This window comes from Protopterus annectens, chromosome 14.part0, assembly GCF_019279795.1.
Source record: "Protopterus annectens isolate FY-2018-M chromosome 14.part0, PAN1.0, whole genome shotgun sequence".
NCBI lineage: Eukaryota > Metazoa > Chordata > Ceratodontiformes > Protopteridae > Protopterus > Protopterus annectens.
Window position 1 is genome coordinate 526,626,942 of NC_056748.1, and position 25,336 is coordinate 526,652,277.

The following is a 25,336-nucleotide window of genomic DNA, read 5'->3' on the forward strand; positions in this document are numbered from 1 at the left end:
CATTAAGCAGAACCTGTCTGGTGATGAAAATCACTGAAGCTCTGCAATGGGCAGCTTTTCTGTAAAAACTACTATCGGGGGGAACTGGAGGATAAGCATAAAGGAGACCTGGGGGCTAAGCAAATGTCAGAGCACCCTTGGGTGCCTATCCCAGAAAGGGAACAATGGCATAATAGCTGTCACACTTGGTACTCCTAGCTGCTGCTGTCAATTAAAGGAACCACTCATGAGGCAAAAAAAAACCCTCCTGCTGAGTCTGTCAGCCAGAATGTTGGACTTCCCCTGGACATGTGTTGCCACCAAAAACTGCCGAGAAAATATCGCCCACTGCCAAACCCACATGGCCTCCCAACAAAGAGGATAACAATGTATTCATCCTTGTTTGCTGAGATTCCAAATTACCAACATGTTTGTACTGCAATCACACCCCTGTGTAGGTCATCCTGAAAAGCCTGCAATGCTAGAATGACCATTTTCATCTCCAGAATGCTGATGTGAATGTGAGCCTCTGCAAAACATTGGGATCCTTGAATTGTCCTCCCTTCGAAATGCCCACCCAGCCCAGCAGGATGGCGTCCATGGTGACCGTGGCAGAAGGAATTACAAACGGTCTTCCCTTAAATTACTAATGGAGACTAACTACCACTGAATCTGCTTGACACACACTCGTAAGCCGTATTGGTAAATCCAATGGATATGTTAAGCGAGATCACCGAGTGGCCACAGTCCATTACAGGGTCTTCATGTGATATCTGGCTAGAGGGTTCAGTACTATTGAAGCTGTCATATGACCCAGAAGCCTTAGAAGTGCGTGGAGCCAGAGATTTGGAAATTGTAAGCACCAACAGGGCCTGAGTTCAAAGACTGAAAACTCTGGAGCTTGGGGTACTGGTAATTTGAGGGACCGTGGCCAGATGACATGTACAGACTGAAGACTTAATTTGGGGTAACTGACTGTGATTTATAAATTGTTACATAGTTTGAGCAAGGAATCCCTAGATGAGATCAATGATGCTTTTGTGGGGGCAGAGGAGTCAACTGTCTAGATACGGGAAGACCTGAAATCCCTGAAGCCAAAGCCAGGCTGCAACCAATATCATGCCATGCACTTGGCAAACAGCCAGGGCCTGTAGTGAGACCACGTCAGGGTCCTGAACTGATGTTGCTTGGCTCCCAGCCAGAAGCAAAGTAACCTCCAGGAACGCCCACCTATCTTGGTGCAATAGTAGGCATCCTTTAGTTCTATCAAGCACACCCAATCATCCTTTCTCAGAAGAGGTAATATAGACTGCACCATGACCATTTGGAATTTGGTCTTTTTAATAAATTGGTTTAGTTGCTTACATCCAAGACTGGCCTGATGTATTTTGTTTTCTTTGGTACTATAAATAATCTGGAACAGACTCCAAATCCTATCTAAACTGGTGGGACCTCCCGAATGAGGAGCTTCTGGATTTCTGCTGCTGAGTGAACATCTGGGAGATGTTTTGGGAGAGAGTTTGGAACTTCTGTAAAGGGAATTGACAGAACCTCTAAATAGGACTCTCAACACCCAGGTGTCTGAGGTGATGGCCTCACAAGCTCTGGGGTAGAAAGCTGGACAACTCCTGACTGCCTCCAGAGACGAGCAGTCAAGCAACCCTTCAGAATCACTGAAAGGGCCCACCAGGAAAATGCTCCCCAGAAGCCCTGATACTGTGGATCACCTCTGCCTCACTGGCAGCGTCGGTTATGATTCCCCCCATCCTTGAGAAGAACCTTCCAGAGGAGTGCCCTGGGAAGAGTAGCTTACCCCTTTTTTCTGATTCCTAAAGAAGGATCACTGGGTGGTAGAAAAGTGAACTCCGATGGCTGACAGCAACTTCCCCTCTTGTTAGTTCAACATGTTCTTAACCTTGGGTCCAAACAAGGACCACCCATCAACAAAAGGGGCACGGATGGATGCTATGAAACAGTCCATGAAGTTGCACAACCACATCTAGGCATGGAGCCTCACTACAATCCCAGAATCTGCTTCTCTGGACACTCCAACAGTCATGTTAGAGAGGATTCTCTTTGAAACATTGGCGATGGAAGTCAAGGAGGACAACTGAGTCTCCAGATTCTTCTGGGTATCTGGAGACTGCTGTGTCTTAAGGGTGCTTGACACTTCAGAATCAATGTCTCACTGAAGCTTTGTCAAGTGGGATGAGTAGTTAAAAGCCTCAAAGCACAGGTGGATGATCCATAGGCTCACTTCCCTAATCAATCCAGAGCTCGAGACTCACTGTTTGGTTGGTGAACAGAACAGCTCTCCTCATAAATCTCCTTTCTTGTGACTGACACCAACACAATGGCATCAACGGCTGGGCCCTTGCTCCAATGACGTCTATCTTTTGTGGGGTAAGAACTTTGTATGGCTTCCTAGGAATAGGTTCTACTGTGTCTGGTTCATTCCACGTCTTCTGGGTACCAGGTCTATAAAGGCATCAATCACCCAAGGTATGGATGGGGCCTATGCCAAAGGCCTCTAGAAAAACTGACTCCTTCAGAAAGGGGAGTTTGATGGTCCAGCACTTGCGCTGGCAAAGCAGCTCCTACAAATCGCCAAATGAAGTGTCATCACGTGGGACATGGAGGAACCCTCTTCTTCCTCAATGTCAGTATCCTCAGTAAGGGACTCCTCTGGGGAATCAAAGTGCTTCCTCTAGCACTTTCTCTCATCAGAAATCTCCCACTCTGATGAAGCTGGAGAAAATGGGGAAGAGTCTGGTAGCCCAGCCAAGGGGCCAGCCTGGAGGCTAGTTCACACATGCTGCACCAGAGCAGACTAATGACTGGCCAGAGGAACAAAGTGGGAGGGGGTGCTGGCTGGAGCCATCAAACTCTTCTCTTGAGAACAGAACATTTTCTCAACAAAGTCAAAGGCCAAGGTGGAGGTAAGCCAACAGGGTCCGAGGGTTCCGGAACCCAAGGGTACAAAAGACAACCCTGAACCAGAGGGAGTAACTCCTAGACCTAATGTTGAGATCGGAGCAGAGCGGTCCAAAGCTGAAGCTTGGACAGGGAATGCTGATCCTGAACCTTTGACCCCAAACCAGACACTTCAGCCTCGACACCACGGTCCCAAACAAATAAGAGTCAAAGCCACCAAGCAACACGATGAAACCAAAGACTGCCAGGCTGTTGAAAGAGATCTGGAGGGGGGAAACTCGACTGGCCCTGAAGACCTTGGATCCTGAAGGGCCGAGGGAGGAAACCAGAACAATGCAGCCAAGTTTCCTGGTGTCAAAACTGGACTCAATGGGATAAGCTCTAACTGCATCTGTGCCTGCAAAAAAAGAATCTCATCGGCTGCTTCAAATCAAAATGCTTGATGCTGCCCACTAACCTCGATGACTGAACAGCTGAGGCCACTGAGGATAGCTATGAGGGTCTATGGGAGGAAGACCCTGCGTGCCAGATCCACGCCCGGGGAGGCTCTAAATCAGGGTGGAGATGGAGAGGACCCCAGTGACATAAGAGGAGTACAGGGGGGAAAGGGGAGAGCTACTCTGTCTGAAGGTGCCCATTTGACCAGGCAGGTGCTGGAAAGGCTTGGAGCAGACAATGTCATTTTGGCTGTTTACAGCACCAAAGGCAATCTGTTCCAAGATGCTGGAGCCAAAGACAGTGCCGATGTTACTGGGGAGGCTGAAAGTCCAGGGACCGTTGGATCCAGAGAACCCAAGGGAGGCATCCCAGAGGTGGAGGTCAAAGATCTCTTACCCTCTCCATCTTAAAATGTCTTGGACCCAGTCTTGGGATCTGGGGGAGAACAAGACTCGAAGAGCTAGAGGGCAAAAGCTCTTTCAACACAAGCTTGGCCTTGCACTCGTCAATAACAAGCAAACCAAAGCTCTCATAAATGGAGCTACTGCAGTCCAAATTCTATGGAACCAGAAAGTAAACAAACTGAAAGTGTGCATCCCAGGAAGGCATTTTGTGCCCACAGGAGATGCACTTTTTAAAACCCCTTATCCATCCTACCACAACAAAGACACAACACAGACCGACACAAACACACACGACAACTCAAACACACACTCACTCACACGAGACAACACACACACACACACACACACACACACACACACACACACACACACGAGACAACACACACACACACACACGAGACAACACACACACACACACACACACACGAGACAACACACACACACACACACACGAGACAACACACACACACACACACACACGAGACAACACACACACACACGAGACAACACACACACACACGAGACAACACACACACACACACACACGAGACAACACACACACACACACACACACACACACGAGACAACACACACACACACACACGAGACAACACACACACACACACACACACACACACACACACACACGAGACAACACACACACACGAGACAACACACACACACACACACACACACACACACACACACACACACACACACAACACACACACACACACACACACACACACACACACACACACAAGACAACACACACACACACACACAAGACAACACACACACACACACAAGACAACACACACACACACAAGACAACACACACACACACACGACAACACACACACACACACACACACACACACACACGACAACACACACACACACGACAACACACACACACACACGACAACAGTAAAACCCGTAGGGGAAAAAGGGTAGAAAGGGAAAGAAGAAAATATCTAAGCTACCTAGCCTAATGAACTACTTCAAAACTACCTAAACTTAACAGAAAAAAGCTAACCACTATCCTATACGGTAAGGGAAGAAATATCTCACCAACCCTACTCTAACTTCTTTGAAAAAACAATCAGCCAAGTGGAGCCAAAGACCAAACTGCAGACACAAATGACAGCAAACTAGATATGGGGAGTTGATGGAGGAGTGGGGAGCCATGGGAAGGAAGGCAGAGCCAAAACGGGCTAAAGGCTTTTGAATCGGCCAGTGTCAGATCTGACGTCCCACACGCTGAATCCAGATGGAACAGACATCAAATCACATATTTAAAATGATTTGTTCATGACCGTGAGTCCATTGTGGCATATAGTGAGTTAAGTGTCACAATGCATTTGCATTGTTCTAATTTAAAATTTATTTGAGCCTTTTTATTAAAAAGGTTTTGTAAACTTTTTATTAAACCACAGCCCAAATAAATTTAGTGTATTACATCCTGATGTCTCCGTAGGCAGTGTGCGCCTTCCATCCATAAACATTAATGGGTGCAGTTCTGCACAAGCATAGAAGTGTTCATTAAAGTCTAAGGACACACCATGCTTTAAACAATCATGTCACAGACATTAAAAGTTTACTTAAGTTCAATGGCATGATCATAGGGAAGGACAGGTTTAGCACAAGTAAAACAGCTGCCAAGGTCATATGTCTATGGTGAGAAAATGCTATTCAGCACTTTGTGCTTTACCTGATGTAGTGCAAAGGTAAGAAACTACACAAGACTAAATCGCAGTAATCTACCTCTAACTACAGAAAGTAATCTACCTCTAACTACAGAAACCCTCAAAGCTGTAACTATAAATCCATCTCAGCCAGCACTGCCACCCAATTACCAGTTTAAGTCCTTAAACACCCGCAGTATGTCCAGCTAACAGAAATCATCAATAAGAACAGGCTGCTCTCTGACTACCAACGTGGTTTTAAAAAATGTCACAACACCCTAACTGCAGATGAAGCTACCTGCGCATCCATGGAAAATGGGTAGTGTACAGGTTATCTCTTCACGGACATTAAAACGGCATCAGAGTACGCAGAGCATGAAAATCTTATCCAGACCCTTCAAACCCTAGGGCAGGAGACAGTGCCTTAAAATGGATTACAAATTCCTGGTTTAACAGGACTTTTGCCACGCTTTCTGACAACTGACTCTCCACTACGGGAACCTTTATATCCAGTGTCCCATATGGAGTCAATGCTAGGACAAATCCTATTCTCTCTTTTTTTATCAAACACTTAAATGACTCTCTTCCATCTTCCTCTTTCATGCTGTTTACTCTACTCCATCTTCCTCTTTCATGCTGTTTACTCTACTCCTTAAATCAGCAACGACCCTACAAAATCCTACAGACTGAGCTTTAAAGAGGCTTTCACATCCTGCATGCATGGATGAACTTTAATTATTAACACTAACCACATTGACTACATTACCTCTGGCACCAACAAAAAGCTAAATCACTGACATTAAATTACATGACAGCTGGAAAGTAGTTGGGCAAGATCGCAAGATACAAATATTTAGGGCACTGGCACAAGCCAACCATTAAAGAACACAAAACTGATTGTGGACAAAGCTTCCAAGCAGCTAGAAATACCCTTTACAGTACTTAACTATATAACTCCTGCATCTACAGGTGAGTCAGCAAGGAAGATTCTAATGCTCAAACTTGAATATGCCCTACCAATAATATCCTTTAATTCACTCCATAACAAACTACTGCAGACTACTACAAACAAAAATATTCCAATCCTGCATACCTGCTCACAGAACACATCATTACTGCCTTACTCTACACAAAGCAATGTAGCTTCCAGCAATAGTGTGCGACACCTTGCTGCAATTTATGCTACCCTTCAATCTGCAGCATACCCACTACTGTCCATGACTAAAGCATAGCTAGTTATTAAGAAAGCCACCTACTATCTGCAAAGTAACATTGAAGAGTCCTTAACCTTAGAAAAGAACAGTTGTGTAAGAACTACAAGTTATGTACTCACCATAACGCTTGATGTATGTGGGTCCATCTCGCCTCACATTCTTGCTCATGGGTACGGAGCCGAACATCGGCTCCGACTTGGCCAACTTATATTTTTCTAGCACAAAGTCTCTAATTGGCTGGGCTAACCTGGTATCCCATGTTGCACCGCTCCACAACCCCAGATCTAGTTTGCAGCAGCTCACAGTCACACCTCATGCATAACCACAGTTCAGAAGAGTAGAACACTAACCAGGGCAGCAAAGAAAAAATAACCAATACCGAAGGGTACTGAAACAAATGTCGCCTCCAAATCCTCCAGGAGGGGGGAAGGTGGGAGGGAACGTAAGAATGTGAGGAGAGATGAACCACATACATAAAGCGTTATGGTGAGTACATAACTTGTAGAGGTTATGTGGTCCAATCTCGCCTACATTCTTACTCACGGGACAGCGTCCCTAGCACCTCTATCCTGGGGAGGCTCAATGGAAGATGCTCCTGAGAACAGTGGAACCAAAGGAAGCCCGGCCCCTAGAAGCCACGTCCAATTTGTAATGAGTAATGAAGGTGTGGGGAGAAGCCCACGTGGCCACAGCACAAATTTCATCCAAGGATAGTCTGGAGTGATAAGCTACTGAAGCTGAAACCGCCCTGGTGGAGTGAGCTTTGACAGGGAACGGTAACTCTGCCTGCCGAGTAAACGTAAGAGATGCAGTCAGAAATCCACCTGGAAATTGTAATCTTAGAAACAGGGAAACCTGTTCTATTTTCTGAAAAGGACACAAGCAGCTGGTCAGACTTACGAAGTTGTTCAGTTCTGTGTAAGTAGAAACGAAGTTGCCTGTGTACGTCCAATTGATGAAACTAACTCCGCCTTGTTGGAAATCTGAGGAAAGAAAACTGGCAGCTCAATGGACTGATTGAGGTTAACAACAGAGGTTACCTTCGGAAGGAAGGATGGATTAGGTCTCAAGGAAACCCTGTCCTTATGGAATATTAAATATGGGGGATCTGATGGCCAACGCTTGAATCTCCGACACCCGTCTGGCTGATGTGATAGCTATTAAAAATGCAGTCTTCCAAGACAGAAATTTTAAATCACAGGTGGCAGCTGGTTCAAAAGGTGATTATGTCAGGGCCTGTAACACAAAATTTAAATCCCATGGCATGATAGGTTCTGACAGGAGGCTGAAGCAACAAGGTGACCCTCAAAAAGGCCTTACATAGCTTATGCGCCATGAGAGAAGGTTCGTGAGAGGTATGAAAATTGGAGATAGCGGCCAGCTGAACTTTAATGGTAGCAGGAGCAGAACCCTGTTGAAAAAGAGTGGATAAAAAATCTAAGACAGCAGGGAAGGGGGCTGTGAAAGGATCCAGTCCCTTGGCCTGAGCCCAAATAGAAAATCTTTTCCACTTGCTGGAGTAAATCTTCCTGGTAGAAGATTTATGAGAAGAAGATAAAATGTGTACTACCTCAGGTGAAAAACGATGAAGTCTGACTAAAGGTGAAAGTGGAGTAGCCAGGCAGTCAACCTGAGGGTCCTCAGGGAGGGATGGGACTGTCCTGACATGTGCGTCAGTAGTTCTGGTGCTGGATCCAGAGTCCAAGGACTGTCCACTGCATACTGATGAAGAAAGGAGAACCAGACTTGGTGAGGCCAGTGTGGGGCAATCAGAATCATCTTGCTTCCCAAGGAAATGGCTTTCTGGATCACTCTTGGTAGCAGAGGAAATGGAGGGAAAGCATACAGCAGACCAGGAGGCCAATCGTGGACTACAGCGTCCCTGGGTGACTCCCCCTGTGGGGGGATCAGAGTGAAGTAGTTGATGCACTTGGTATTGTGGGGCTCGGCGAAAAGGTCGCAGCAAGGCTGACCCCATCTGTTGAAAATCAGCTCCGCAACTCGGCGGTTCAGGGACCACTCGTAAGGCATCAGAATAGCTCTGCTCAGCCTGTCTGCTATCACACTGGCCTTCCCCGGAATGTGCGTTGCCACTAGGAACCGTCAGGAAGATACTACCCACTGCCACACTCGCATGGCCTCTCTGCATAGGGGGCAAGACCTGGTTCCCCCTTGCTTGTTCATGTACCACACAGCAGACACGTTGTCTGAGTGAATTGCAATCGTTTCTAGGGGGAGAGAGCTCTGCAGTGCTTGCAACACCAATAACACCGCGCTCATCTCTAGAACACTGATGTGCAAATGTACCTCGTAATCCTGCCAGATGCCTTGGACCATCCTGCCCAGATAATGCCCCCCCCCCAATCTGGGAGGCATCCGTGGTCACCATGGCAACCGGAGTCATAGGAATAAATGGATTCCCTTTGTTCAAGTTGGTGTGACGCAGCCACCAACAGAGGTCTTGTTTGCAAGATCGGTGAGTAGGATCAGATGGGACAGGAAAAGCTTCTGAAAGGACCACTGGGCAGAGAGAAGCCACTGCAGAAGCCTCACGTGTAATCTGGCCAGGGGCACTAACATAATGGTGGCTGCCATGGATCCTAGGAGCTGTAGGACCCATCTGGCCTGAACCTTCTTGAGGGGTAGCAACGCGTGAATCTGACCCTGCAACACCTCTATCCTTTCTTGAGGCAGGAACGCCCGTATGTGAATCGTGTCTAGCTCTGCGCCTATAAATGTGACACGCTGTGAGGGCAGCAAGGCAGACTTTCCCCAGTTCAAGGCAATTCCTAGTTGCTGACAAAGGGCAATGGTCTTTTCCCTGGCCTGAATGAGAAGATGCCTGGTGGGGGTGGTGAGGAGCCAGTTGTCCAGGTATGGAAACACTTGGAATCCTTGACGTCTCAGATGAGCTGTCACCACTGCCAAACACTTGGTGAACACCCTGGGGGCTGTGGTGAGGACAAAGGGCAGGGCACAAAACTGGAAATGACTGGCTCCCAGCCGGAAACGTAAGTGACTCCTGGATGCCCTGTCCATTTTGATACAGTAGTAAGCATCCTTGAGATCGATGCAGCACATCCATACTTCTTTTCCCAGTAACGGAAAAATAGACTTAAGGGTGACCATTCGGAACTTGGACTTTAGAACGTAGCGGTTCAGTCGGCTGAGATCCAAGATGGGTCCCCTGTTTTTTTCAGCACCAAAAAGAGTCTTGAGTAAGTCCCTAATCCGATGTGGTCTGGGGGGACCAGTTGGATGACTCCTTTTTCCAGCAACTTTGAAATTTCTAGTGTTGCGTGATCCCTTTGACTGGGTGGAACATCCGGGATTCTCTTGGGTGGAAGAGGGTCTGACAATAAGGGTATGGAATAACCTCTGGTAACTATACGAAGCACCATTGATTCCGAGTGATATTTGCCCAGGCTTCCGGGTACAATGAAATGCGGCCCCCGACTGGCTCCGGAATAGCACAGTCGGGCAATACATCAGGGACGATGAAAGGGAGGCCCGCAAAAGGAATCACAGTCTCCCGAACTGCGACGGCCTCCTCTGCCCCTAGGGGGGCGTCTTCCAGAAAAGCCACCCCCTCCTCTGCCTCTGGAGGGGGGGCTCACCTTGACCGGCAGGGAAAGACTTCTGTGACTTTTTGAACCACATTTTTCCTCCCCTCTGAGCCTTGGGGTAAGGCCTAGATGGGAGGGAAAAACTGACTCCTACGGCAGACGGTCTTTCCATCTTGCTCGCATCTGGTGAGGGTGTCTTTCACTTTGGTCCCAAAGAGAGAGGACCCATCAAAGGGGGCGTCAGTGAAGGAAGACTTGAAGGCCTCCGCGAAATGACACAGGCGCATCCAGGCTTGCCTCCTAAGGGCTACACCTGAGCTAGCTGCCCTGCTCGCCCCTTCGGCTGCATAAGATATGAGCCTCATGGACGAGTTGACAATCGAGCCAAGAGTAGACAACTAGGTGTTAACCGTCCGTGTTAACGCCTCAGGTATGTTACCCGTTAGAGTATCTCCTAACTCTTTAAGGAGATCTCTCTGGAGCCGAGTAAAGTGACATAGATAGTTCAGAGACCGAAGTGTGAAGGTCGCAGAAGAGAGGGCACGCTTCCCGTACCGATCCATACTCCTGGACTCCTTGTTAGGAGGATGGACGGAGGAAGAAGACTTGACTACTTCCTGCTGAGTGGCCACCGTCACCACGGCATCCACAGAAACCCCTTTGGACAGGAACTCTTTCCAAGGGGGGCTGACAAATTTATTAGGGCGTCTTGGTACAGGTTCCACCGAGTCAGGAGTCTCCCATGCCCTTCAACAGATCAAATCCAGGAGCTCATCGAAGGGTGGAGACACCCAGGAGGCGGAGGGTTGAGCCCCAAAGGCCTTGGAGAATACTGACTCCTCCTCAGAGGGGGTTTCAGATGACCAGCCGCCTCTCTGCCTCAAAATCTCCAGGATGTCAGAGAAAGAGACGTCATCGGAGGACTCCTCGAGGTCAGTATCAGAGGTAAGGGTCTCGTCCTGGGAGTCTATGTGCTTCCTCTTGCACAATTTCTTTCTTGAGGGCTCGTCAGGCACGGACTCTGAGGGGCCCTCAGAAAGTTGGGGACCGCTCATGGGGGTATCCCCAGACCTTGGGGCTCCACCGTCAACCGATAGGGGGACATCAGAGGCTCTCACCAGAGTGGAAGGGGATGGAATGACCGACCCGGGTGATGTGACTGAGGATCTGGCCAGTGCGCTCCTCATGGCCTCGAAAGCGGGTCCCCCCGAATCCAAAGATGGACCAACCTCCGAGGCCAAGATCTGAACTGAAGTTCCCTGAGCCGAAGTGCCGAGAGGGAGGCTCGGAACAGACAAAGGTCCCGAAGTATCCCCCTCAGGCCCGACAGAGGAAACCCAGGTTCCGAAACCAGAGGACGGAGCCGACATGGTAGGAGCCGACATTGGCACTGATAAGGCTTTAAGAGGTAAGGCCTTAAGAGGCATCGGAGCTGGCAAAACATCACCCGGAGCTGAACACTCCAGCTCCGAAGACAAGGAGGTGCTTGGAGGAGGAAACATGGGAGCACTCATTGGGACAGGCTCCGGAGCCAACTGGGTCGGAGCCAAAAATAATTTTGCCAAAACCGGCGACTGCAGGAGCCTCTGGACCACCCTATTCACATCCAAATCAGAGAGTCTGGAGGATTTGGAGGAAAGAGAAGGTGACTGTGATCTCCTGTCTGGAGACCCCTGTCTGACACTAGAAGCTCGGCTCCGAACGGGCTCTAACAGGATAGGAGCCAAGGCAGATTCAAGGATCACAGCTACCTCCTGCGGCCCCGAGGACAAGGGAGCCAAGGAGGTAGAGTCCAATTTGGAAGTCTTCTCCGGTGGCTCCGAAATAGCAGATGGAGCCGGAGATCTTTTCTTAGTCTTAGGAGTCTTGGTTTTAGATTGTGAACCAGAAGAGTCCAAGGACTCCTCAAAAGAAGGCTTAAGAAGGCCCTTCAGTATAAGTTTATTTCTTCTCCTGTAGTACTCTGGGGGAAAAAGCGTGACAAAAACTACAGGACTCTTGTAAATGTATCGCCCCCAAGCAGTATACACAAACATCATGTCCATCTATAATGGACATCTTGCATCCACATTTCGAACAATTCTTAAACCCAGAGGGTCTGTGTTCTTTTTGATCCTTAGACATAACGGCCAACCACAGTACACAAGCACAGAAACAGGACTGTAGGCCACAACGGAAAGGCGGGAACCTACTACTAACAATAAAGGACAGAATCTCTAAGTTAAACGATTCTGACCGACAAGACACGCACTGTAGCCAGGGACAAACACTTTCCTCAGACAAACCATACAAAGGAGGGAGGACTAGGTCCTCTAACTTAAACGGGCCTAGTCCGTAGGAGGGAGGGATACTACAAACAATACACTCACACCACAAACCAACGATAAAAACAAGCAGCTATAAAAAAAAACTTTTATGAAGAAATAGAACGATTTTCAGTAAGAAAAAAAGTTTTAAATCTACTTAGCCAAGCGAGACCACGTCCTAGCTCCACGAGCGGTAAACGAGATCTGGGGTTGTGGAGTGGTGCAACAAGGGATACCAGGTTAGCCCAGCCAATTAGAGACTATGTGCTAGAAAAATATAAGTTGGCCGAGTTTGAGCCGATGTTCGGCTCCAAACCCGTGAGTAAGAATGTAGGCAAGATTGGACCACATAATGTCTTACGATAACCTTAGATGTCCTTCTCTTCCATGATGCAGTATTCATAACAGTATAGGGAGGTGGCTGCCTGCAGTGCCAACATCCGGCCAGTATACCAAAGTCTTAGGAGCAGGGGTATGTGCGACGTTTGATGTCAGAGCCATAAACCAACATTGGCTATAAAGGCGATGTCTGCACGTACCCACTTCAGAATGGACTGCCGCATATAGTAGTACCTCTGGAAGCAATACAGAGGAAGGTTTTCAGTCCAGAGTGTGGAATAGTGTCGAAGGCTTTGGCTAGGTCAAGGTAGGTGGTGTGCACTGTCTTCCCCTAGTCCATGGCTTTGGTGACTGCTTCGAAGTAGTCAACCAAGTTTAACAGGCATGATCTCCCTTTGACAAAACCAAACTGTGTGAGGTCAAGCTTTTGGAGGTTGTTTGTGTGTTTGTGTGCGTGTGTGTGTGTGTGTGTGTGTGTGTGTGTGTGTGTGTGTGTGTGTGTGTGTGTGTGTGTGTGTGTGTGTGTGTGTACACATCTCTATCTCGATTATATACATACATATATAAGCTCTGAAGCTGCACAACCATGGGGGGGGGCGACACCTTGAAAGGAAAAAAAAAAAACGGTCATACAAGGCATGATTCTGCAGTCCCAGTCAATCAATAAGAATGTGAGAATGACAGCTGGGGAAAGCTGATATTGGGGAAATGGAAGCTGGGATGCAACAGCTAAACAGTTGCATGTTCATCACAAGTACGGTAACTAACATGGCTATCCAATAACAATAATAAATACCAGTTAAAAAAAAAGATACCTTAACCACTATCTTTAAAAACAATAGAATAACTCCCTTACAATCAGTAGTCAGTCATCAACTTCCTCCAAAACCAGTCCTGTAACACATATGGGAATTAGAAAGTTAACAGCATATTATGGCAATCCAGTTCCTTAGAGGTCAATAAGTCATTAAGAATAATAATTAAATTATGGACTCTGCCTACTGCTAGGTATTACTTGTTTTGATGTGCATTTCATTTGTAAATCATTTTTAGAAAATCATTTACAAATAAAACAGATCCAGCAGTTAATCATGTACAAACTCCCTGAAATTAAATTACCATTTCTAAAAAAAACTGCTATATGAAAATTTCAATAATGGAGAAAAAATGTCAAATACTCAAAAAAACTGGTTCAAGAGACTTTAGAGGTGGCCACAAAAGCAGTCACCTCACTTTCACAAGAGAACTACAGAGTGATGCTCAGATGACCTGTATTACAAATGTGCCAGTGAAAAATAACAGAATACGGTTTTAAATGAAACATTAAATTACCTTAATCGGACATTGGCACCGATGTAGGATTCATAAGGCTTTTCCACTTGCATGAACTCAAAATCATAACTTCTGTTTTGCGTCAGCTCACCAGGTAATGCTAGCTCTTTCACCAGATTCACAAATTCATGTGTATTACTTTTGTCACCAAACAATTCTGAAAAGTAAATGTACAAATAAATACAAAGTATTTACAGGGGCACAGAGGTCTTTGCAGGTGCATAACTACGCATTATTCCTTGCTGTAACATGGACCAACAGTTCATATATACTATGGTTCCGCTAAAAGCCCAGCCAATGATGTCCCATCAGTGTGCATAAGTCATTAATCCAAAAGCACTGATCACACTGTAGTGTTAGTCACACCAGTATCATTAACTGTGTGGGTTGCCTTCAACCATTCACTCAGACATCACCTGACAGACCACAAACAGCACTTTTGCTTCATCGAAGATTAATGACAGAATTGATTTTGCTTTTATTCAGTACTGTGATTAAGCACAATAAATGTGACAAAATTGTTTCAACTTAAGAAGAAATGCAAAAAAAAAAAAAAAAAAAAACTTATTTTCCTGTTCAGCTGAAATCCTTACATTTAATGTTGTTTGCCAGCAATCAGGAATGTCACACTTAACTATCTGGTTGCCAGCAGGCGTTAGAGTTACGTACACATAATCCTACTAGCAGCAGTGCTTAACTGCTGGTAAACACCCTCACATCTCTAAATATAATAATCCCAAACTACACAAATGGAGTAGAAGAAACTTGTCCCAAGTCTGCTATCCTAGTGTTCTGTATTGCCCTTTGTCATTGAAACACGAACGGATGTGACTAGTTGGGTGATTCCTATTTCAATGCAACAGCACTTGATGATCCACTAAATGTTTAAATGTCAAAAGACTAACATAGCCAGCCAGGGGATGGCAGGCATCACAACAAGAACAGGGCTGCCTCAACCAAAGAGGCGAAGACAGCTGTGTCTGAACTGATCCATCACATGACGAAAGATTCATAGTTAGTCAGCCAGATGCTGTAAAACACGATAAGCCAAGTCAAATGGCACACCGCAGATGGCATGTCAGAGACACAGACTTTAATAACACAAAGAAAAAAAGCTGTCAGACGATGTACAAAAATATAAATTCATCTGCTAAATGCTTAACAGGTCAAATTTTCTCCTGCATATGAGGGTAGATGAGCCTGACTATATACACATGGACCCAAATGCAGTGAACTAGGGTCAAATGCTGGCCACTTTATTAGAAGACTAAAGCAGCTAAACCTGATAAAATGAGGAAAGTAGGCAGAAAACCATAACCTGTGCAGAATACACACGCAAATTAATATTTACAATTATACCACATATATAACCTAAAAGAATAATTAAGATGGTAGACAAACAGCAGTTAAATATTTACCATAATGACAAACTTGCAAGTCTGTTAATCCTTTTCAAAGCTATTAGGACTGAAATTGGATATCTTAGTTCAGCAAAGAAAACTTTCCCAGGGTTTAACATCTCTCCTCACTCAAACTTCCTTAGACTCCTCATTACTTTCCTGATCTGAAATACGCCAAGAAAGAGCAAAGCATGAACAACAGAAAGCAAAAAGGGCAAACATGCCTAAATGTACACTAGTACAAGACCTGCCTTCATAGGTCTACACTAGGCTAACCACCACCGGGGCCTTTATAAACCTAGCGAAGCATCCCAACTGCATCCAGCAAGGGGAATATGCAAACTAGGGAAAAATTTACTGGCTGCCTCTGTCCATTAGACACGTAGGCGCTAGGCTTGGGGTTTATTTTCGATTTCCCATGCAATGGTCCCGGTTTCTCGAATAGGATTAGCGAAGAGCTCCGTTTCACATGAATGGAAAGCCTGTTCCAAAGAAAAACGTATTCTCAGACACATACCTGGTCCCTCCAACATGTCCTACTTATGTCCAGGCAAAGTTTAAATCCCTAGATCAAGTAATCCTGATGTGGTTCGTTTTGCAGATATGATATATCCATCAGAGTGGGATCCAAGGATGCCTTGCATGACGGGCACAGTTCGCTTCTCAACAGTTATTAGGAAACAGATTACAGAGATAGGGCTTTGCGGCGATATGCATAGGACGGGCTGTTCACACCCTGTATTTTTCATGTACAGAACGTCTGTGGACATTCCAGTTGTTACATGTGCCTAGTCAGGTATATACCAAGCAGGGCATTATACTCAACGATGGGTCTGATGAGGGCCAAATATAGTGGAATGATGACTTCTTTGGCCCTAGATGTCATGCCCTTATTTATAAGTTGAGCAACAGAGAATGATTTCATTACTACCTTAGACATATGCTGGTCGTAAGCCAGGTCACTATCTACATACGGACCCAAAACTCTTGACTAGTGGTTCTACTCTTAGGTGTGTGCCATTAATGAGGAAAATTCCTGTGATAGCAGACTTCCCAAGCGGTACTATTATGCATTTCTTAGCACTTTTTATCTGTAGCTTCAGCACCAGTTATTTCTCTCTGTCATTCCAGTAGAATTCTAGTGCCTTAGTGGATTCCATGACTGCCCCTAGTTTGCAATTATCTGCAAACTTATCAGCCAGGGAAGCCCTTGACACTGGCCTTGACTTCCAAGAAGTAAATGGCAAAAAGGAAGGGACCCAGCACAGACCCCTGAGGGACTTTGCTAGTCACTGGCCTCCTTGTGGAGGTGGTCACATCTATACTAACTTCCTGGGTCCTATCCAAGAGCAATCTTGTTATCCAGCATGTAACAGTGGGGACTGTTTACAATACCAGAGTGGGGGGTAATCTACCAAATGCCATAACCAGGTAAAGGTAAGCAGCATGTACCATTTTGCCACAAATATTTCCTTGGCAATATTCTCAAACAAGTCTACCAGGGTGAGAAGACATGATCTGCCCTCGACATGAAATTAGGCTGGATCCAGTGTTTGGAGGCTTTCTATGTTCTTTTTAATCATTTCCATGAGGATTCTTTTCATGGCTTGACATGTGAGACTAGCTACTCTGGGTCTGTAGTTCCCCAGAGTCCGTTGATGCCCCTCCCTTGTACAGAGGGATAATCAATGTAATTCTCCATTTGCATTGCACAAAGCCTATCTAAAGGCTATAGATAAACACCAACTCCAGTGATCTCAACTGGTATTGTTTCAGTCTTTTGGGAGATATCTTGGGATATTACTGGGGCCCATCGATGCAGTTTTTGGCCTTAGGGAGCACATCTATGGCCTGCTCCCTACTGATAGTTGGGAAGAGGTTAATTTGATGGTATTTTAAAGAGGGCAGCTGAGGGGGGAGAGAGGGGCTAAAATTTCAGATCTGCTACAACTTCTAGCAACATGTAGGCAGCTCCATTTACAGTCACTTCTGCACACTGCCGTGTGATGTCTCAGATTTTGGACATAGCTAAAGAAAGCCTTGTGGTTGTCCTTTGCCTGGAAGGCTATCTTTACATCAAATCTAGCTTCAGTGGACAATGTGCTCTCTTGGTTACTGGTTTAGAATGCCAAGAGCATTTTTAATCATGCTGGATGTAGCACTTAATCTTGCCTATGGATTTTTTTTTTCTTTTGTTTTACCATCTGTTTATATTTGGATTCAACTAGGGAGGTTTGTTTTTTGAATAAGTTCTGTCTTGATGCATTTTACTAACATGACTGTAAAGGGTTTATGTGACAGTTGAGCTCTCAGGGTCTGACGGGCCTTAAAATTTCCTCATGTTACCTACCATTTAATAGTAGAAAGTTTGCCTTAGAGTAGTTTCTGAATATTCCAGGGTTACCTGGAGTCACAAATATGAATTTTATTTTGAAGGAAACAGTTTGTGGTCTGACCTTACCTGACGGAATACTAACCGGGGGGGAGGGGGTTTACAGCATTCTCCCATGTTTGTAAATACCAGGTTGAGTATGTTTGCAGCCTAGAAGGCACAAGGAGTATCTGGTCCAAAGTATTTGTGTTTAGAAAGTCTAGGAATCTCTGGGCCTTTGAGTTTGGGGTCATATAACTATTCCAGTTTATAATGGGGTAGTTGAAGTCACCCATGAATACGACATTGGGCTGAACAGTGAGCAGCTCCAGTAAGTCCAAGCACAAGTTATAGGTTTCTTGGGCCATACAGTGTGACCTATAGCTTGCAGGAATATGATACTGGACTTTGCTTATGGATATTGGAACACAGAGGTCAAGCACATCGCCCTGTTTGACTAGCACTGAGGTCAGTTTGCTGTTGATACAGGCTGAGGCATGACCTTTGGTCCCTGCTTGTGCACTAGTTGGCAGGAACGTGTGGAAGGCATTGTAGCCCTGCAATACTGGAGTGCTCTCCATGGCGTTTGTCTCCAACTGCACAGACATCCACATTCTCCAGGGTGAGGAGAGCCTGGAGGGAGAGGAGTTTCTTGCTTAGACTCCTAGCATTGAGTAGTAGCACCTTTAAGATTCCCTTGGGTTGGCTTTCCTATGTTGAAAGGTTTGTCAGTCTGACACTGTCTGAAAACTGGGAAAAAAATGGCACTACAGGGGATGACAATGCTTTAGCCAAAGCCTGGACAGGTGCAGGCCATCCTTGGCAAAGCAATGTGGTCCGTTTGTCATATCCACCCATACTGACAGATGTTGTACCCCCTTGGAATGACACCAAAACCTAAGCCAATTACTGAAGTTAATCATCTTTTGTTAATAGTGTGGCATCGGCTTTGGTGAAGGTAGAATGCTGTTCAATGCTAGGCACAAACCAGCCTATGACACAGAGTCACAAGAGCTCCCTAATTTCTCTCTTCATACAGTTCAGGGAGGTACATCTCAGAAGACATGCACTCACATTGATTACAAATTGAATTATACTGGTACCTGTTCTCTAATGACTTGAGCGCATGGGTGATTTAGTGGAACCTCGCCCCTGACCAACAACTGAACATGATTTTCTCCTTATTCAGCTTGGTGAATGGGACATCTGTATGTCTCACAATAGAATCTCCCAAGATCAAATTATGTAGTGTTGTGTTGTGTTGGCTTGCCTACTTGAGGATCTAAAGGGTGTGGCTGTGTGTGTTCTAAGGGGTGCTGCTTTGGCAGAGTGGATCTGGGGTTGCTCAGGCCCTTTTACTATTATGAATATACAGAAAGTCTTTGGGGTTTAGGAAGATTGTTTTTAAGTGCCTTGGCATATGTTAGTCTATGTGCTGGCTCAGTACCATGTGTGATGGCTATAAAGATTACATTACAGACAATCAGATTGTTATTTTGAGTGCTTTTATCTGACAGTCTTCCCCTCAGTGAAATTTATTAACTACATCTCTCACATACATATCAGTTTCTCTAAGGACTAGTTGGTTGTCAGTGAACATGACTATTCCTACATTGTCTCAGGATGCCCACATCTACAAGCTAGATGCAGATAAATTTGTCAAGTGCATATTCCGGAATGTCACGTCTTTTTTAGATGAGCTACAAAGGGGTGGAAAGCAGGCTCAGTTGGGTGCTGTGAGGGTAGAAACTACAACTAGACTATGTATAACTGACTTCTTGCAGCAGTGCTCCTCAGTGTGCAAACAAGTTGCTCTTTGCACAACTGAATACTAGGTAAAGTTACAGTAAAAGTTTTACAGGGAAAATGTAACTGCTAAGTGTCTGGATCTATACACTGCTAAATGCCACTGCGTGAAGAAAAGTGGAATTTATAGAACTGAAGAAACGTGACTGAAGCATCTCAAAAGCTTAGCAAATAATAAAATTGGCCAATGAAATGATATTACTTCAAGCCTCCCTGTGTGTTTCCCAACTCTGACAGACCAGGCTACCTTTCTATAGACCCATTTGCCAGGCTGGAGGAAGACAGCAAAGTATGCTGAAGATGATGAATTACAAACATGCAGATCTATTGTCAGGGTAACTATAAAACTTTCCTGAGATATGGTTAATTTTTACAACCACCAGAAAACAGACTTTGGCTTGTCCTCCAAATGGCTTCATGAAATAACTCCTCGGAGTACGACCATAGCAGCAAGGAATACCTATAACCACACAACACATCCAACTTGTAGTGTCATGCAACGATATTTAACGACCCAAATGCAGATGCTCAAATATCATTCAAGAATGCAAGTCTAAAGAAAGTCTAGTAGCAGCCATGTGCTCACTGCGAATGATGCATTTAGAAAAACAAAACTGCATATACTTTACAGCTACCTAGACAGTGCGACCTTAGCTGCATTAGTATCCAGTCTGTTGTACGAAACAGACAATTAGTTGGTCTGTATAAAATCTGAGCTGCCTATGCATATCCATACAAAGCAATAATTACTTCCACGTATAAGAATTTGAGAGAATAAAACAGGGAGAACATCAATTGATTTGAATTCAACTCAGTAGCTAGTTTTAGAATACAAGCAGAACTTGTTCATTCTGTCTTGGTGGAATACAAAATATTGGGTTGTATTAACAAGGCCAAGAGTTCTGAAACCCTCCTTGTAGAGGTAATGTCAACTGAAAAAATGATTGTTCAAGAAAGATATTTCAATTCCACCTTGGAAACCTGCTTAAGAGAGAGAGAGAGTTAAATTTCCAACAAAATACAAGCCTCAAAGATGGTTATCACTTCTTTGACTAGAAGCCTGATTAAAAGAAATGCCCTCCTCAGGGATGCCTTAAATACTTGAAGAGATGAGGAGGAGGAAAAAAAAAAAAAAAAAAAAAAAAAAAAACAGAGTTGCGCATCCCTGATGCAAGGCTGAGATCATTGGCCGATCGAGGTCAATAAGAGTAATGAGGACCTGCACACTTTTTTTGCATTCTTGACACCTTGCTGCCTGCCAACAAGATCCACACAATCAATTTTTTATTGCTCTGCACAGAGTGACAGATGCTCATATCTCCTCCATTCCCTGTGGGGTAAGAGATGACTGCAGAAACATGTAAGCTGTTAGAGCACTTTAACAGTATTCAGCCTAACCTTACCCTCTAATGGTGAAGGGTGTTTCTGCATCACTGCAAATGGAACACCTGCACCTCCGATACCCAAAGTGTACGCACTTTCTGAACTACCTCCGTGAGGTCTAGCAGTTTCAGCTTGGGCAGACTTGCCCACGTTTCTCGTCCTTCCCTCAAGCCTGTACTCAGGAAGACTGGCTTATGCCACTGCCCTGGAATGTCAGGAAACCACAGAGTAGGAGCCACCACAACTCCCCCTGCCAAGAGAATGAACATTCCAACACAGGTTCTCCTCTCTCTCTAACTTGCCCAACCCACCCGATTCTTCCAGCTTAGCACACTGATTTTCAATTTCAGGACATATGGGTCACAATCATGGCTTTAATCCTTTGGTGCCCTTTGAGGAAAATATCATCCCCACTAATTATTACATTAATAACAATGTACTAAGCATTCCATCACTCGTGAGGGACTTGGGCACCCAGGTTGACAGCAACCTGACTTTTGACCACCACGCTGCCTCCGTTGTATAGAGGGCTTTTCTACATGGCCCACCTCATAAAAAGGGTATTTCAGCCAGGAACAAGAAGGTCGTAACATCATGTACTCCTCCCTTATCAGACCCATTATCAAGTACAATGCCCTCGGCAGCATGTACCTTGCCAAGCACATGCAGCAGTTGGAGAGACAATAGAACTTCCTGACCAGGAAAATCCAGGGTCTCAAACACCTATCCTATACAGATAGGCTAAAAGCCCTATTCCTCTACTCAGTATCATACAGACTGCTCAGATGTGACCTGTGTCTTGCATACAAGGCCATTTCAGACCCAGCCTTGATGGAGTTGCTGCATATTAAGACAAAACTCCACTTACGCAATCCGCACGCAGGGCCCTAACCTAGTCTGTGACATTAACAGAACTTGTTGGCAGGACAGATTTGCGTCCCAAAGATTCCCCTGTCTGTGGAATAGACTCCCTCTCCATGTCAAGAAGAGTACTTCTCTTTAAAAAGGGACCTGGATGACTGGATGGGAAATAGAAAATATACCCCTGGGATCCCCACCTGTTTCGTTGCTGAACAGGGGAAGCAGGTGCCGACTTTGAAGGAACATGGGTGAAATTCTTGGCTAAGCTTATAAGGGCCTCCGGGCCAACAGCCTAGTAGCATCCTATGAACCTATGGCTAGGCAGGTAAAACCTGCACAAGAATTTGGGAAAGGTAGGCCAGAATTGATGGCACATGGTACAAAAAGGATTTTCTCTCATTGGAGGTGGCCTAAACTAAAAAATGCAGCCACTAACTCTTACATTTTTAAGGCATTTTAGCGGTTGAGCAAAATCAGGATCTGGAAACCCCAAAAGGCTACTGCAATGTCCATAGCCATCAACAGAAGTGGAGAAATCAAGCAGTCATCCTGAGGGAGTGGCGGAGAAGCTTGCCAGATGAGTGAGACAAGTGGGTCCTAAACAGCTTCAATGAGAAAATTTCCTCCAAAAGATGAAGCCATAGCAGGAGGAACCACATCTGATGAGGCCAAAATGGGCCTATAAGAATGACACCTGTATTGTTCTTCTTGGCGTTCTGCAAAACTCTTTTAGAGCTGGTGGAAATGGGAGGAAGCATTGATTAGTCTTTGTGGCCATACATGGACAAAGCTTCCAGGGCTGCTTACCAATGAAAATCAGGAACCTCACTGCAGTTGACATTTGTCAGGGATATAAACAAACTGCGTACAACTTCCCCCAGCAATAGAAAAGCATCTCTGCTGCTGACAAATTAAGGAACCACTTGTAGCATCAGCAGGCAACAGCTTAGCTAATCCTCAAGGGTGGTGGCTTTTGCAGGTGTCTCCAAACTATCAGAAAGTAGCTGGACGGCACAAGCCCATTCCAACAGCCTCACAGCTTTTTGACAAAGGAGATCATAATGTATCCCCTCTATTGTTTGTATACCATGCAACAACTCTGTTGTCATTGTGCACGGTAATCACATCTCTCAACAAACTCCTAAAATCCCTGCAGAGTGAAGGGGACAGTATTCAACATGAGAAAAGCAGCAGCCAAATTGGTCTCCAGTTGTGAAGAGGCACCTTGGACAGTCACTAACTTTAACAATGCCCCCCTGCCCACTCCAACGATGAGGTGTCCATAGTGACAGTCAATATAGGTAAAGAGAGATCAAAGTGACCGCCCAGAGTAAGGCTAGTCTGCAGCCACCATCACAGAGGTTTTAAAAAAAGTCCGACATCACTACCGGGTCTGATGAACAGTCTAAACAGAGACCACTGTACTTTTAGGGTTTACTGCAGAACTCTTGGGTGATTCCTGTTGAGAAGAATAATTATAACGACCTCCACTGAGAATTTGCAGATATCAGGAATATACTAGAAAAACTCATGCTTCCACCCTTTGAACCTGCTGCTTCAGCAGAGTTAAAATTCCTCTCTTGGAAAACAGCTTTACTTCTAGCCATCACTTCAGCAAGAAGCAGGCCCTTATGGCCGTGGGACCCTTCATTATCTTCGATGCGGACAGAGTTCCCTCAGGACTAACCCATCATTTTTGCCAAAGGTGGTATCTAGTGTGGCTTTAAACTAATCCATTCATTTGCCAACCTTTCTCCCTAGTACTCAGAATACAGGGGAAAGGATCCTGCACTTCCTGGATGTGCACAGGCAGCTTAGGTTCTATGTGGACATGACTAAACCTTTCTGAAAATCTGGGCAGCTGCTAGTCAGTTTTGCTACAGGGGCAGAGGGCAAACCATTTCTACATGGGTAGCACACTGCATCCATTTCTGCTGCAAACATCATGGGAAACCAGCCCCAGAGGAGATCAGAACACATTTCACTAGGGCTACGTCAACCTCTACAGCATTTCTCAGGGATGTCACTGCCAGGGACATCCTGGAGCTCTGTACACCCTTTCACCAAGCATTACCACTTGCATATCTTTTCTAAATCCAGAGCTGGGTTTGCTACAGCAGTCTTACACAGCCTGCTTGCCAGCGCTAATGCTTCTTGACTGCTGCCACCCATTCTCAACTTTGGGAATCAACCCAAATGTGATGACTGCGTGAAACACAAAGAACATAGTACAGTTGTGTACACTTACCATAAGTGTAGATGTTAGAGTGTTTTCACTGTTGCAGTCCTGGTTACCCTTCCTCTAGCTTCCTGACTTCTCCTTACTTCTACCTATCCTTTTTGTTTGGCGTACCTTACATCATTGATGTTTGCTTTTTGCTGGGGGTATTCCACATCATGTAATTGCTCCCTATTAAGGGGGCTCCTGATATCTGGGGCAAGAAAAACTGATGTAATGGCATCGGCTGCATGTTTTATACCCATGACGTCATGGAAGAAGCGACAGCATCCGACGCAGAAATCCCAAGACTCTGGTATTCAGGCCAACTGAGGGCTACCTTGCAGGCAGATAACCCAAATGTGATGACTGCAACAGTGAAACACGAAGAACATCAATTGTTTTTAAACAATTAGAAAGATTTTTTTGTCAAACTAGGTACTTAATCACTGGAAGTTGACTAAAAGAAGCAAAAAGACTATTGGGGAAAATATGATGGCAAGAGATGCTCTTAAATCTGCAATACATGTATACATTCCAAGGGACGTCTGCATGACAAAGGATACCATCTTCATGCTGTCAATCTCCAGAGGGCAGTCTGACAGACATTTCACAGCTAATTCCCATGTAAACAAAATTACACTGCAGCAGTAAGTCTTACATGACATTAATATCAGACTGTATCCCATCAGTCAGAAATTTTTGCTTCACACTGGAAAATTTACTAGACCGGTACAAAGATGAGCTTCAAAGCCTCATATTAGGAGACCAAATCACTGACAAAATTTGACAACTTAAACCCTCTATCTAATAAACTTAAATCACTGACAAAATTTGACAACTTAAACCCTCTATCTAATAAACTTAAGTGACCAATTCATATTTAAATTCACTTAACTCTTTTCCTTATTTTGTACTCTTGGAAGATGTGTGTCAAAAATGCATAGTTTCTTTCTCTTCCACAGGTAATATAAATGACTACACCATATGCATGCAGCATGAGGTATACCAGACTATTTTTAAACCTAGTTAACAAAAAATCCCCATGAAAGTACCCTGCACACCATGATTAACATACCGCCAATCATTACAGTAAT

At 45.1% G+C, this 25,336-nt stretch overlaps 1 protein-coding gene across 1 annotated transcript in view; it reads right to left on the reverse strand.

Annotated features, from left to right (window-relative positions):
- VPS26A (VPS26, retromer complex component A) overlaps positions 1-25,336 on the reverse strand; it is a 769,921-nt gene that overhangs the window by 360,309 nt on the left and 384,276 nt on the right. Inside the window, exon 4 of the mRNA XM_044056281.1 lies at positions 14,201-14,357. Coding sequence (XP_043912216.1) covers positions 14,201-14,357 — 157 coding nt within the window. The remainder of the gene's footprint in view (positions 1-14,200; positions 14,358-25,336) is intronic.